This window comes from Poecilia formosa, unplaced genomic scaffold (assembly GCF_000485575.1).
Source record: "Poecilia formosa unplaced genomic scaffold, Poecilia_formosa-5.1.2 Scaffold440, whole genome shotgun sequence".
Taxonomy (NCBI): domain Eukaryota; kingdom Metazoa; phylum Chordata; class Actinopteri; order Cyprinodontiformes; family Poeciliidae; genus Poecilia; species Poecilia formosa.
In genome coordinates, this window is record NW_006800379.1 from 422039 (window position 1) to 437507 (window position 15469).

Sequence of the window (15469 nt, forward strand, 5' to 3'; positions counted from 1 at the left end):
GTGGGAAACTTAACCCTCATCTAATTTTATGGTGTGGAAAGCTAACATCTGTTAATATAGCGTTAAATCCCAAATGTTGCTAATTTACTCTCAGCTTTCCACACTCAGAGGACGTTTTGCAGTTGATTCCACACCGTATGATGTGAATTTCAGGCACAGTGACCATTACTCCAAATAAATAATTCAATGAAGCCGTCAAACCTTTGGATACCTTTCACTTAAAAAAATAATAATAATAATCTCTTCTAAAAGCTTCCACCTTTAGCTGGTCTTCAATTGATTGTATTCACAGCGCTTTCTTTTACGAGCTCACGGTATTTTATGGCTGATCCATACTTTTGTAATTTATGTTGTTAGCATTATTTATATCTTGTCTGTACATAACTGTGATGTATTAAATCTGCTTTAAAAACTGAATAAAAATGAAAGGAAACCTTGTAAAAAGTGAGCTCAAACAAAAACGCAGAAGCATTAATAGATCCTACCAAAGATATTTAGCTGTGTTATATATCTAAAGGATTAATAAATCCATTCATATTCCAGAAATTGTTTTACACGGGAGGTCGTCTCTAATGTCAGCTCACACAGAGGACACATCCATCATGGAAAACAACTTTCAACTCACACTTTCTCCAGAGCTGGGAGTAAACAGTGAAAATGCACTGAGCAAATATTCAAATCAAGGGATGTTCTTGTTCTCACAGCCGTCAATGACTAGTTTATACGCAAAAGTCACAGAATATGAATCTCTGACCTTCTCTGGGCTACAATTTTGACAAATTTGTATCTACAAAAAAATCTAAATTTATAGATGTTACACCTTGTATGAAAAATTGCTAAATTTCTGAGATCTTTGGCCTCCCCTGTCTGAGTTTTGGTGAAACTACACCAGGACCTTGTTAAAGGCAGACAGAAATGGTGAACAATTAAAAAAAAAAAAGGAGAGAGATATTTTATTAAGCTTTAAGGTATGAGGCACAACCCATCATTAGATGTGCAAAAGGAATCAATAAAAAACAGTTTTTCATCCATGTGAGTTGAGCCACAGCAAAGAGGCAGAGTGTGCTTTGCTATGTTTAAGTAAATGTTATTTTTCTTTTAAAACAAGAAAAATTAAAGATATGCACACAGATACAACTTTATAGCTTAAGGGAAATTAATATTACATCATGTCTAATTTCTTTCACATTCAAAACTGCAAACATTTTTAACAAAGCCATTTGGCTCATTTCAGATTAATTTAGAATATATATTTATTTTTCTGTACCAGCTCATTTAGAAAGCCCCGTGCTGCTTTTGCTGCTCAAAGTTGGCACTTTTAAACATTTTTGTAGCCAATGTAAGCAACAATAAGGAGCAAAGAAGTGCTGCTAAGCACGGATTTTTAACTCCCTCCATGTTTATATATATATATATATATATTCAATACGTTTGTTTTTAGACATTTAACTATGAAGCCATGCAGGCTTCATAATGAAGATAGATATGCCTGAGATCATCTTGTTTTCTCCCCAAACAACTTTATACATGTGATAAAAATGGTTTTAGGATAAAACGGCAGCAAGATCAAGGTGTTATTGGCTTATTTATCATTATTAATATTCAGAATTAAGGCATGGGCTGATCTGAGATCCACAGAGTGTAAATGAAACCATTCTTTGGCTAACTTTTAGTTAATCCATGCTACATACAGTTGGAAAAAACTCAGATCACACTAGGATTTTCTCTCAGGAATCTAGGAAGGGAACGTTTTTTAAAACCAAGAATTTTTATAAAACTTTGGCACACCCTGATGTGTCCTTTGCAAGGACATAAATGGATTTATAACCCACACACGAGCCTTTTAAAGGTCACACACAGTTGTCTGTTAATCGCTCTGCACATATGGTGCATTTAATGTAAACTGGAAAATTTAAATATGCGACGCTGGGCAGAGAGAATAAGAACAGGAGGAGTTTTCAGAGTCGGATCAGGTAAAGGTTCATCAGCTTTGACTTCTGAAGTTCACGGACGATTTACCAAACACCCGGGAGCAAATGAATATCCAGTCTGTCCGTCCAAACAAACCTGACTGGAAGTAACTTTTCTATTACAAAGCAGGGCGGCGTTTTCTGACAGATTGAATATGCTCGATTTCCTCATGTAAAGTCAAATCTTCCAATCATAAATCTTTAGGTTTAGACTCTTTTGTTGAAAAACCTACTTCTCAGGAAGAGAAAGCTTCACTTGAGCACAAACTGATGATGAACGAACCTCTAAACTGAAGAAGGGATAAGATGTAGATGTTTGCATAATGAAATCGAAATACTTCATGTCTTACTTTTCGCTAATTCCACACGGAGTTTATGTAGATCAGTGCAAAAAAAAAAAATAAAAAGTAAAAAAATGCATCAGTGTTATCTTCAGAATATTACTGTGCGTGTAAGTGTCAATAATTTATATGTAAATCCAAACTCACCTCTAACTCAAATGTCTGGGCTTCATTTCCCGACGATGCAGACACAAACAGCAAAAGAAAAAACATTTCTGTCATTCTGAGAGTTTGTTTTCCAGGTTTTATTTACAAATAATATTATTAAATAGTAAATGAATGTAGACGTTAAGGACAACAGTGAAATTTGTCACTACAGCCAAAAACACCAATTTGTTACTGACAATTAGAAACTGATTTAAGTTGCAACATCCTAACAGCATGAGAGCATCTCATTTGATTTTACTGTTTTGCGAATGTAACATATTTATTTATTGTGGTTTAAAGTCTGAGTCTGATAGAAAGCAAACATGGTGGACAACAACAACAAAAAAATAGATAAATGCATCTGCTCTTAAACTGTTCAGATCTGGTGTTAATGATTATAATAATGGTTTTATATTCAGTTTTACTTTGATTAGTTGTTTGCTGAGATAATTAGTTACATTTTAACCAGGATAAAAGTAACATTTCCACACACAAAAAATCAATTTACAAAAAAATTATATTGCTTTAAGATGACCAGATGAAATTTTAAGGAGTTTAAACTAATTTATTTTGTGCTTCTTTTTTTCTTTTGGAAACAAGGCAGCAGAGTGACTGGAGTCTGAAATCAGCTCTGCTCAATATTAGTTTCCACTGCAGCTGCAGATCCATTTAGAGCCGACTGATCAACACAAATAAACCGATTCGTATTTCAGATGCGACACCCAGGATTTTTCAGAGGTCAAAGTGATTTTGAACCACGCAGAGTGTTGCAATTACATCTCTGAAGTGCTTTATGAGCAGGAAGCCGTGTTCCTGAAACTTTGAAGATGTTTCTGCTCTTTTACTTGAAGTGAGAGCAGCATCATCAGGCAGCACTCTCTTGAGGAGCAAAGGCACAGATATACAGAGAAGAAACTTTTATGGCAATTTTTTTTTAGCTTTTTTAGCAGGAAGTGTCGCAGCATTTGCCCAAAAAGCCACGAGCTAGACAACTGTTGTGTGTGCATGCGTTCAGGCCGTTACCACAGAAACTACTTGACAACATATATATGCCTGTCCTCTCAGATGGACGCATCCTGACCCCTCTGGCTTTGCTGTCTGTCATATGTTTATGTGGACAATATTGGCAGCTTGCATGTTTAAAAGGAACACAAATTTTCTCAGAGAGGAACACCAACCTTATAGGACTTTAAAGTTTTAAAATATACATTTCTAATGTGCATTGTTTTAAAATCAAAATTTCAGACATTTTGCTTACTGAAACTAAAGCAGGGAAACGTATCAATTGAAGCAGCTTTATTGGGAACCGGTCAATACTGGAATACAGTTTATGTGAGCAGAGAGAACAGGAGAGAATTACAAAGATAAAAGAAAGATGGCACAAGCCAAATGACACACAATGACGTAGTTGAATCAAATCTTTTGCATTCACTGTATAAAACAACGTTTCCCCCCCTCACTGTCAGAAATGATCCTGTTTAAGGTTCGTTACGGTTCACAAAGTTGTTTTATTTGCTAAATTCCAGAATGATGAAAGTGTTTAGCACTTTCTTCAAAATCACAAGTTCGCGTGCACTAAGATTCCTACGACTTAAGGATTCAAGAAAGCTCAAATGATGATGATGTCATGGCTTTGTAAGTTTCATCTTTGGGCATCACATTCATCTGTTCAAACTACTATATAGTAGTTTGAACCTTTACCTGTTTAGCAAGAACATATAGTAGGAATGTCCAGGCAGCACAATGTTCAGGAACAAAACGGGTTTCTTTGTCTCGGAGTTGAAAATGTTTTGATAAACCCCTGAACAAAAGCTCAACATCTGGTGAAGATGCAGGTAAGAGTACCAACATTGGCTTAAAAACCGCACAGAGGAAGAAGAACATTAAAAGCCATATTAGTTGCTATACGCACTCAGAGACAAAGTCCTTAACTTCTGGAGACATGTTGTGTGATTTAAAATCAAGGTTTCACTCAAGTCTCGTAGAAGAAATTTGTGGCAGAGCTGAAAAGGGGCTCGTGAACGAGATGACCTACAAACCCGAGTCACGCCAGTTCTGAGAAGCTTATTAAAAAAAGGTTGACCCAAGTCATAAGATCTAAAAGGCAATGCTATCAAATACTAAAAATAAATGTATGTAAACTTCTGAATTTGAAAAAAGTTCAGCAAAAGCCCAGCCTGGTAAAGGTCAGACCGTTTGCTTCCTGTAGAGGTTCTGGATCCTCGACTGCTGAGAAAATTAACAAAAGCCTCCCTGTCATTATTCTGGCTTCTAGTGAGTAGAAATTAATTTTTATAATCCTTACAAATCTAAAACTGACATTTTTATACAGTGTATGTAAAAAAAAAAAAAAAGTAACTACATATCATTGTATGTCATTTGAATCTGAAGCATTTCATGTTATGAATTTAGTTCAAAAGGTTTAAGTGATGAATTACGAACAGTTTTAACTGGCGGGGAACTGAACCCGGAACTGGTCTCGGTAAGAATGAACTTCAAAACCATAATTTAACACCATGTGTGACAGGCTGTTTGGAGAAAAAAAAAAAGAGAAGAACTGGAGCTGCAGTGAAATTTATATTCCCATGAGAAGCTCTGAGGCAACAAAAATATTATTGACTTCAAAATTCAATCAAGTCGGAGCATAAAAAATGATATCTAGCCTGTCGGGCGATGACATCTAGACGTCAAATTGAGTAAAATATCTGGTACTTTTTAATATTTTATTATTTGGACAACGTTCAAAGACAGTTTTAGGATCACTTAAGATTACTCTCCCCGGTTATGTTCCTCACTTCGTCTCTTCGTTTTACGCCGCCGCAGAGGAAGGAGACGGAGATTCGTGGCAGATTCTGGCTTGTTATTAACGAAGCAGATCTGTGATTTAACGGTTGACTCGTCCCTTTCAGGTGATGGGAGAGAATCGGAGTGGATAAAGTGAAAGACTCTCGGTACAGATCGGAGCCCATTAGACGGCAGACATTACCGTGACACACAGACGCAATGTTTTGTTTTGGTTTTTTTGTTCTTTTTTTTTTTTCCTGAACAAGCACGCATGCTGAGCAGACTGAATAAATAAAAACATACAGACACACACGGTGAAGGAACCTGCTTGTTGCATAAGATTAAAAAATAGACTTTCTGTTCCAGTGCAAATGTCACCGTCTTCCGATCAGTTTAGTCTTGCCTCTCCAGAGACAGAAATATCGCCCCCGTCTGCGGAGGAGAGGTTAGTGCAATCTGAACCAGGCAGGCTGGACGGATAAAAGTATCACACTCCTCAGACTGTAAGGAGGAACAACGAATGTGTGTAGCCCACCTGCTGCGAGGTTTGTGTTTGTGCATGGGTGCGACCTACTAAGTATCCGGAGCGAAAGAGTTAATTTGGAGGGATTTTCTTCTTGAAATTTTGACAAGAAGAAGAAAAAAAGAAAAAAACAAAAACAAAAAGAACAGCTCATCCTCAAAAGTCGATGCATTTCTTTTTAGATCCCACAACACAAAAACGGGTCATCTTCAAACGGCACACAGAAGAGCTATGAGTGGAAATCATTCAGCATGCCGGGCAGCGGCGGGTTCCAGACTCCTGAGGTGAACTTGATCTTCGCTGCAGTGTGTGTGTGCTACCTGCGAGAAAAGGCTGCGTTTGCTTGCCGGCATCCTTTTTTTTCTTGTTTGTTTGTTTGTTTCTTGTGGATGAGCTTTAGGTTGGATCTTTGCAGGTCGGAGCTGTGTTTGGAAGGGGGTGGGGGGGGTTTACTTGCAGATCGCTTCTAGAGTATCCAGGGTGCGTTTGATGTCACGGATCTGAGCCGCCAGCGTGTGGATGGGCTGCATGGAGCGATCCAGCTCCTCGCAACGAGCCATTAGTGTATACATGCCCTGGAGGAACAAACAGAGACATAAAGAAATGAACAACGTTGTGTCTAAAAGTACAGAGCTGGGAAACAATCTGTATCCCTTCAGCTTCATATTTTGTCACATTGTCATCACAAACTTTACATCACATTTTTCAAAAAATTCCATAATTTTCCAAGTTCTTCACTTTCACCTTAAAATATAAAATACAAAAAAAATAATAATACAAAAGGGAGGGAGGGAAAAAGAGGAGGTAACACAGGACATAAGAAAAGGAAGAAAGGGAAGACAGTAGGAAGAGAAGGAAGGACAAATGAAACACATTCAGATAACAGGATATAGAATAAAGCAAAATGAGAATAAAATACAAGTTTGTGATTACAACAATGTAGCAAACTGGAACTAGTTACAATTGAGAAAATGCAAAACACTTTAAAGGTCTGAAGCTTAGAGGATATGAAGATCCAGTGGCACCTACAGTTCATTAAGGACTCAGTTTTCAATTTAAGCAGATTTTGTTACAATTAACCCACTCAAAATGAAATGATAATCCACCAAGAATCCACTAATCCTTTCTAAATCAGATCCACACATTTATAAAGACGAGTCACATTCCACGTTTCACCTTTATGCTCATGTCTACAGACTCTCCCAGGCTGTCCACGGAGTCTCTGTAGGTCTGGATGTAGCCAACGCTCAGAGCCGTCATCTGTAGAAATAAGAGTCGGACAGGCAGAAGCGACAGTGAGAAAACAGTACGGCGCACAGAGATTCTGTGTAGCAGGAGGAGAAGAAAGCTGAATGGACATGAGCACCGTCCCTATAAATGATCCGGTAGCAAGCGTGATTCAGTGCAACACACAAACTAAAACGGCCATTGGAGCGTAGCGCCAGCTCACATTCTGGATGGTCCCGTTGAGGCTCTTCATCATCATCTCCACGCTGTGGGCCACCTCCTGGGTGTGTCTCTGGAGGTCCAACAGAACTGTGGGGTCGATCGGCGGGATGTCCGCTGGTCTCCGTGACAACCCTCGGCTTCGGTAGATTGGACCCGAGCAGTCAGCTGCAGTGTAAAACATCATGAAATTAGGCAATTGTACGCAACAAAAGGGATACACATATTCTCTTGGTTGGATGAGTAAAGGTTTAAAATCAACTGATGGCGCCGGCACACCGACGACATAAGGATTATATTTGTAGAAGAACATCGTGTCAAAACATGTCAGAATACAGAAGTCGTCGGAGGTCAGCGGATCTGAAATAAATAAATAAATAAAAGGTGACAGCTTCTTTCATCCCGGCAGCAGCAGGACTTTAATAGTAAATCCTCCTAGTCTAAACAAAGTGAGTCATCCATCTTAATTGAATCAGCAGGTAGAGGGAATGAGCTGCCACACGGGGCATATTGACTGTGTCGCTGCGCCTAAATTAAATGGCTGCTTTAGCCGTCACTCTCATCCGGGAGGAGTCTGAGAGCGAGGAGCGGCGCCGCGGCGTGTTCCTCCGTGAAATTTAAACATGTCAGGCTTCTGCTAATGGACCATCTACATTAGGCCAGGCTGAAAAACTTCAAAGGACTGATTTATTCCCGGGATTAGATTTACACATGTCGCCTCACAGCTCTACGGCAGGCCAAACGCCGACAGTCATCCACCGATGTCATCCATCACAATGCCTGGCAAAAGTGTTCACACCTTGTGACGTTTTCCAAATTTGAATTAAACTTATTTAACAGAGATTATGGGCGACAGACCGACACACATGCTTAGGTAATTGCAAAATAGACAATAGTTTCTACATGTCATCTTACTTTTTTTTTTTTTTTTATCTATATGGGACTGCAACTAACAATTATTTTGGTTATCAATTAATCAATTTTGGCGATTAATCAAATATAAAAGTTTGCACATTCTGCCAAATTCTGATCCTTTGTAGCAAATGATGCATATTGAGAAAAAAAAAAAAATCCTTCGAACATCAACATATTACAAAAGTTCAGTCGCAAAATAGGAAAAAGCTGATTTGTTGACTAGTTTTTTGATTGATCAATTAATAATTGGATAACAAAAGGTTCCTTAATAGGAGATTTATTTATTTTTCCCCACAGATTTTAAGCCAAGTGAAGCTAAAACGATGCCACTTTAGTTCTGGGTAGTGCATATTTACAAAGTTGTTTTTTTCCATCTTAAATACAAAATGTGTATATTTTCTGTAAATATACACATTTTGTGTATCTGTGTTGTTCTTTCAGCAAACAGCCTTTTTACGTTGATTATTAACTTGGTTAATTATTTCAATAATCGATTCACCATGATTAATCTTATCAATCAATATAAATCAAATAATTCCCACAGCATGATGCTGCACTGATGCAACACAAAGTGCTGCGCAGCTGTAAAAGGAAAGTGGAAGGAAAATGATGTTCAGTTCTCAACTTGTATACAATTAAGTGAGCTGTGAGGTTGTCTTTAGCCCCCTTTACTCCAATTCCCTAAAATGCAGCCTTATCAACTTCCTTTTGAAGCCATCCAATGAGTAAATACACCTGTGTAGAATTTAATCTCAGGATAAATATAGCTTCATATGTTTCTTAGAACCTTGCTAACATAGGTTCAATCTGGACGCGTCTCAGGGCGTCGTCTTTAAAAACGGTTTAGTGAAATTCCATTTTTTTTAGCTCTTAAATGATGTTAATGAAACAAGAGAAATGGAGTTTTTAGAATTTCACGCACAATCACTGCAGTCCAGGCTGGGCTTGGAGCTCATTTTGATCTTCTGCTCCAGGTTCTTTGTGATGAAGTTGGTGAGGTCTCCTTCATGGCTGACCGTCCCTTCCAGCTCCAGAGCCGAGGAGATGGTGGCCCTTCGGCCCTCTGACTGCCCGCTTCTGCCACCTCCTCTGGCTCCTGGACCACCTGGGGGGTAAAAAAAAAGCACAAAAGAAAAACAGTATGAAAAATTACAGAAAGCACCAGACACTACATGTAATCCAAACTGCGACTGAAACGTACCTCCGCAGGCTTGACTGATTTCATCCAGGCTCTTGCTGTCCTGCATCCCCCGGTTGTTCCGAACCCAAACCTGGGCCATGACGTGGGGAGGGCATGGGGTGTCGTCTGAGGTGAGAAGAGCAGGTTGAGGAGTAGAAGAAGAGGAGGTGGTACTGGGACCGGGGGCTGAAGAGGAGTAGTGTTGCGAGGGCTGCAGAAACAGGTAAGAACGGGTAGGAACTGATAAATGGTGATAATAAAAACTGGATTCTGAGACCAGTCTGTAAATCTCAACTCCTATTGGCTCAGCTACATTGTTTTTGTCCTTAATCCTACTAACCACTTACCTCCTTCTTTGCCCTTCCTCCAGTGTTCCTCCACCTGTTCTCATTCTTCTCGTCCGTCTCCATATCCTGCTTCTCTTTCTCTCCGTCCTCATCTTCCTCTCTCCTGTCGAGCCTTCTCTCTTCACTCTCAGCCTCTGTCGGGTGTCTTTCTGCAATGTCAGGGCCTCCCTGCTGACATACGTCTGTGGGCTCTGCATGCGGTGCTGAATCCCACATGAGAACCAGATCCTCGGCCTTCGATCCCTCAGGAATGTCTGTGTCTTTGGATTCGGAGTTTCCTGTTTCTGCGTCATCATGAAAAGAGAGGTCTACCACCTGGGGACCATGTAATGATAAGCTAGATGTTCTCTCGTGAAGATCTGTCTCAGTGTCTAAGTTGCTTTCCGCAGCGTTCAGTCTGTTTGCTGTGTCAACGTGGTTCTCGGTTCTCCCGTCCATCGACTCCGCTCCGTCATCGGGTAACCTGCTCCCGCCGTGTTTTACCGAGACCGGCGCGTGAGGGCCGTTCTCCAGAGAGACGGGCGTCGCCACCCCATTAGCTGCTTCTGGCACTTCTGTGCCAATAACAGGGGAGAGACTCATCCCTCCCTCTGCTGGTGAAAACAAGAAAAAAGGTGCTAAAATCCTACATAAGGAAAGACTCTGCTTTTAAAAAAAGCAATCAAGGGGATTTCAATGCTCTAATGTTACTCTATCAACTGTATAAACAGCTGTTCACTTAACAAAACACACCAATTGCCTTGAATAAAAATGAATGCTTACTTGCATTTTTCATATTTGCCAAAAACAGAACATGAACTTATAGAAATATAGTCTGATAGTAGAAAAGCAACTTGACTGGAATAAAAAAAATGTAGCAGAAATAAGAGTTTTATTCGGAAAATTGGACAGAAGCAAGCAGTAATTGTAGTTTTCAATAATTGTAAAATATATATCCTTCATAGAATATTTGATAGGGAAACTTTTGTAGTTGATCTGTGGAAGTCTGAAGTTTGTTTCTGTAAACTACGTGACAGAACATTCATTTGGATAAATTCTGAGAAAACAAATTAGCTTTAAGGAAAGAACTAAGTTGTGATGGTTCTTTATTTCTTCAGCACAAAAAAATGTTCTGAATCAAGTCTCAGATCCCAGAACCACGACAGGCTAAATTGTACCGCAAACCAGCACTGCTTCAGAACGAAACTTCAGTCTTATAGCAGTTTTACAAATAAGTGAATAACAAGCTTAGCCATGAAGATGGAGTTAGAAAAAATATTGTTTGGACGGAGTTTTTCTTTTAAAGAGACAATGAAGTGATAAAGTGCTCCTACAGGATATTCTGATAACGATGACAAATACCTTATGTGGTTTCTTATTAGGAGCAACATGGGGTTTCCTGTCAACAAAATAAATTTAAGTGGCTCCTAATCACCTTGTTATCCTGCTATTCTTGTATCAGCGCTCCATCAAAAATATTTTTGAAAACTCAGGTTTGGATCATTTTGAAAATGACAAGTAGTTCCCCCCAGTTGTTCTAACTTTGAAAAAATACCAAACGAACATTTCAGTTTCCACAGCTGCGTGCGGGAACCATGTGATCTTGCTCCTTGAAAGGAAGTAAACAAGCAAAGTCAGTAAAAAAAATAATAAAAAAAAAATCTACACGTCAGGATTATGACAGAGAGGGCTGTGTCACTGCATTTAAATGCTGCAGGTCAAGATCAGATGACCCACTATTTAATTCATAGTCCCTAAACATGTCCCCGAGTTTCTACACACGTTTTAAATCCAGACGTTAACATTAACCAAAACTGCAGACTCCTGACAGCCACTTAATACACTAACATATTAACGCTAAAATAACTGGTGCTCATTAAACCAAATTGGTGTTATTAATTGTATTTGTTTTACCAAACTACGAAGCTTAAGGACTTGCCATGACACACAAAGTGAGATATAAAGGGAACGAGTCTACCGTTGGTCATCGGTGAGGAAGTAGCTGCGCTGCTGTTTTGATGCGGCTAACATTAGCTGCTAAGGCCTCCGACTCACAAACCTGAGCAAACCTGATTTGATTCAACTGAAACGGTTACAAAGCGGGATTTATTTTAGCCTAATATTCAGACTCATTTCGTAAATGCATCAGTTAGCGACGCCACAGGCCCCAATTTATCGAAAGAAACACTCACCAGAGCAGTTTCTATCTTGTAAGATGTAAGCAACAACCGAGTCCGATCAATATATTGTTCCCCACAACTCCCCAAAGAACCGTTCCGCTTCGCGAAACCTTTCAGGGCATCACATAAAAACAACAATTACCTTTTAAACATTGCCATGTAAATGTAAACAATAACTCAGAAAATGAATTATTCATACTTTTTAGAGTTATGTTTAACAATAATTAAATCCGTTTGATGTTCTAGAAAACCATCCAATAAGTCTGCAATCTGTAATCAAACTTAAATCAAATGCCTACACCAGAAACATAGCACATTGTTATGTTTATTTTTAACAATGTGCACCACTAATTTTACAAACATCGTCTTATTTATGTTATTTATTTCTGGGTGAAAAATGTATGCTGTATTTACCACAATTTTCCCAACAGATGGAGACAAACACCAGGGGCCCCTCAGGCTGCTGGCTCTGTTGTGGTGCCAAATGAGAAAAAGCAGAACTGAGATCTCTAGTGTTCTGTTGCTGACTCTGTACGTTTGTTCTCTGAATGGATGAATAGAAATTTATATTTAAAAATATAAACTCTCAAATTATACCAAGATCATATAGGTAAAAAATGAAATAGTTGTTATCATATACACTGAACTGGCAGGGCCTGAAAAGGTACTTGGTATGTGGAGCTTAAAACAAAAGCAAACAGATTATTAAACTTAATATCCTTTGAAAAATGTGCCTTTCCTTTGTTGGACTTATTGTACAAAAGTCCACCACAGCTATATTCCTACTTCAGTGAATTCAAAACCAGTTAGTTTATTTTCTCTACAATCTTATACAATCAGGATTTTGGTGTTTGCTTTTCACAGTTCTTTCCAATCAGAAAACTAGATAAATATTTGGCAAAAATCAGGTTTTAACCATTTAAGAACCATCAAAAATGTGAAATTGTATCTCCCATGTGAAGACCAAGGGGAAGTTATGCATGCTTTCTTAATGTCTTGTCTACACATGATGCTATTTTTTTTTTCTCTCAGGACCAAAAATCCTGTCTGCAGTGTTTGCAGTCTGATCTGAATCCAGCTGAATACCTGGGACTAATAGGCGTGATCACAAAACTCTGTCTTATCGCCTCTGCCCTTGCTGCTGGTTCACTTGACTTAAAAGTTTTATAACTAACTTTTTGACTTTTAAATAATTTAGGCTTATTAAGCTTAACTGGACACTGACCATCACACTTTCTCATTTTCTTGTATGTTCTAATATCCAAAATGTAAAAAATATTAAGAATATTAAGATTAAGAATTTGTTAGAGCTTCCCTAAAAGCTTTCATAGTTTATCACTTCATATATTCACTGCACAAACTTCACAACTTTTAAATTTTTAAGGGACTTTTCAAGGATTCTGTGGTTTGCTGAATCCTTGAACCTGGGCAACTGATTTTGTTGTCGTCTACGTTCCATACAATACAAAGACTGATTTCAAACATTTTTTAGCCCTCTTTTACCCTTTATCAGATGCAAAAGCTAATATAATATGTATATTTTTCTTTTAAGCAGGTCTTTTGATTTTGCCAGTGTTCATTCTCTCTTCAACAACCACCAAACAAAATGTCGGAGGTTTTAACAGATCATGCTCGAATCACGTCCACCCGATGTGACACACGTCTGTGATTTTCCCCATGTGAAGAGAGAATGAGCGTAGGATACAGGGTCCTAATTTATTCTTCACCAGAAGAAAAAAAAACATTTTCATTACATTTTACAGAAAGTTATTTTTAGTTTAGTTTTGTTTTAGTCTTTTCACAGTAGTGAGAACATTTGTCCAAATATGTTAGACAAACATGCTGTTGTAAGCTGTCCTAATACCTTCATATAACTGCAACCCACTCACATTTAAACAGGCACCATATGTACAAAAAGTGTGCCTTGGTGAAATGTGCATGTTTGAGTCTGTCTCACAACACCCAGTATTTTTGCTTTCACACCGACATTTTGGGAATGAGTCTATAACTTATTTCAAATGACAGTGAAATAACCTGCCAGGAGGCCTTGAAGTAATGAGAAGATATTGGTTTGGTCTGTGTGCCTCCACAGTGGAAATAAAGCCAGTGTCTTGTGGCTTTATTTAAAAAATAAAACTTTGAATGGCAAACCCCTGCAGAAGAGGAGAGAGGACTGAAAAAACCCACAGTGCAGCCACATCTAAAGATCTTGTAAAATAACTAATCCACCTCATCCATCCAGGCCAGCTGCGCCCTCAGTGGGGATTCAGCAGTTTTATCCCATTTGCTGCTTCTCCATCTGCAACACACATCAAAGCTGAAGAAATCTACCTAAAGACACTCAAGTTTAGGAAATAAGCTTTTGTTCCAGAGCACCCCTACAGAGTGCTCCATTACTTAATTCTGCTTCCCCTTTTGGGATTTGACAGTAGAAGGGAAGCAACTTTAACAGAATTTTTTTTCCGTTACCCACATGAGACGCAGCAGTTAACACCAGGAGGTATATGAAGCAAATTGAGAGCATGTGGCTTCATACAAGATGTGGTTTTTCATTATAGAAGTTGGAGACTGCACGTTTTACGTCGGTGGCCAGAATGACAGTAAACGACCGTAAATCAGCAAACCACTAATCCTGGCTGTTAATTCTCTCCGAGCTCGAAGGCGAGACTTCTCGTGACCTGAACTCGATGTGCTGTTTCAATTAAACAAATGTAGCAAATGGCGCCCTCTCAGCAACGCACAGGATAGTAAAAACTGACGCTGCAAAAGTCGGTCTTCATCGTTCCCTGACTCAACACGAACGCCACTGATTGCACGTCTTGAAAGACGCTCAGGTATTCATGAAAACGGAGAGAGGAAAGCTGCTCGAGATGTTTTCCAAACCAAGAATTCAACATTTGATGTTGGTCTCGGGGAAAAAATTGTTTTTGGATTCATGTTTAAAAGGCTGTTGTGGTTTGTGTTCAGAGAAATGCAAAAAAATAAAAAAAAATACATCCAGTGGTTTTACAGAGGAAGGGGGATAATTAAAAGTTTGCGGAAAGGCGATCGGTTTCCAAAGGCCTTGATATAATCGCCAATGGAGCTATGGTTGAAGAGACCTTACTGTAGAAACCATTTTGGGCAGCAAGCAATAAAATTCAGTTTTAAACATTTGAGCAGATTTTGTTCAGCCTGAGAACTTCACTGCGAGGGGCTCTGTGGTGACGTGAACAATCTCTTATTAGGCCTAAAGGGAACTTTTATTGCCTAAATGGTGTGAAAAACTCTGCGGTTGTCAGGGCACAAGGAAAAATAATAATAAAAAGGCAACATGAAGCTAATGCCAAAACTTTTCTATAGCGCTGTGACTTCCTTTGGCGTGTTTCCCAGCCACTTTGTTTTTATTGAGTTCTTCTTTACAGAGTCCCCTCAAATTGCCAGAAAATGTAAAGCCGCTTTAAGCTACCAGTGGGTTTACTGCTTGGCTGATTCTGGTGCCAAGTATCTCATGAGGACCGTTTCGATTTTTTTAGTTTCTGCTTTGAGACAAATTGTAAGCACATATAGTGGTTTTCAACTCATTGCAAAAGTCTTGAGTCATCCTTTTGTTTAATGACATTTTGCTTCCAAGTTTGTGGCTTCTTTTTCCCACATTTGAATCCCAGTATGTGCTAC

At 38.8% G+C, this 15469-nt stretch overlaps 1 protein-coding gene across 4 annotated transcripts; it reads right to left on the reverse strand.

Annotated features, from left to right (window-relative positions):
- Positions 1 to 6129: 6129 nt before the first annotated feature.
- On the reverse strand, positions 6130 to 11899 carry borcs6 (BLOC-1 related complex subunit 6). 4 transcript variants are annotated; one of them, XM_016663739.1, is made up of 8 exons: positions 11611 to 11793; positions 11197 to 11241; positions 9654 to 10246; positions 9328 to 9517; positions 9049 to 9231; positions 7216 to 7379; positions 6942 to 7025; positions 6130 to 6340 (listed from the first exon to the last, which is right to left on the reverse strand). In XM_016663739.1, the coding sequence occupies exons 1-8, from the start codon at positions 11618 to 11620 to the stop codon at positions 6215 to 6217; spliced, it is 1395 nt and encodes a 464-aa protein (XP_016519225.1). In that variant the 5' UTR covers positions 11621 to 11793; the 3' UTR covers positions 6130 to 6214. The 4 variants fall into 4 exon arrangements, with proteins under 4 accessions (XP_016519225.1, XP_007577481.1, XP_016519227.1 ...); XM_007577419.2 differs by lacking the exons at positions 11197 to 11241; positions 11611 to 11793 and adding an exon at positions 11825 to 11899; XM_016663741.1 differs by lacking the exons at positions 11197 to 11241; positions 11611 to 11793 and adding an exon at positions 11825 to 11876 and having other exon boundaries at positions 9654 to 10243.
- Between the last annotated feature and the right edge of the window lie 3570 nt (positions 11900 to 15469).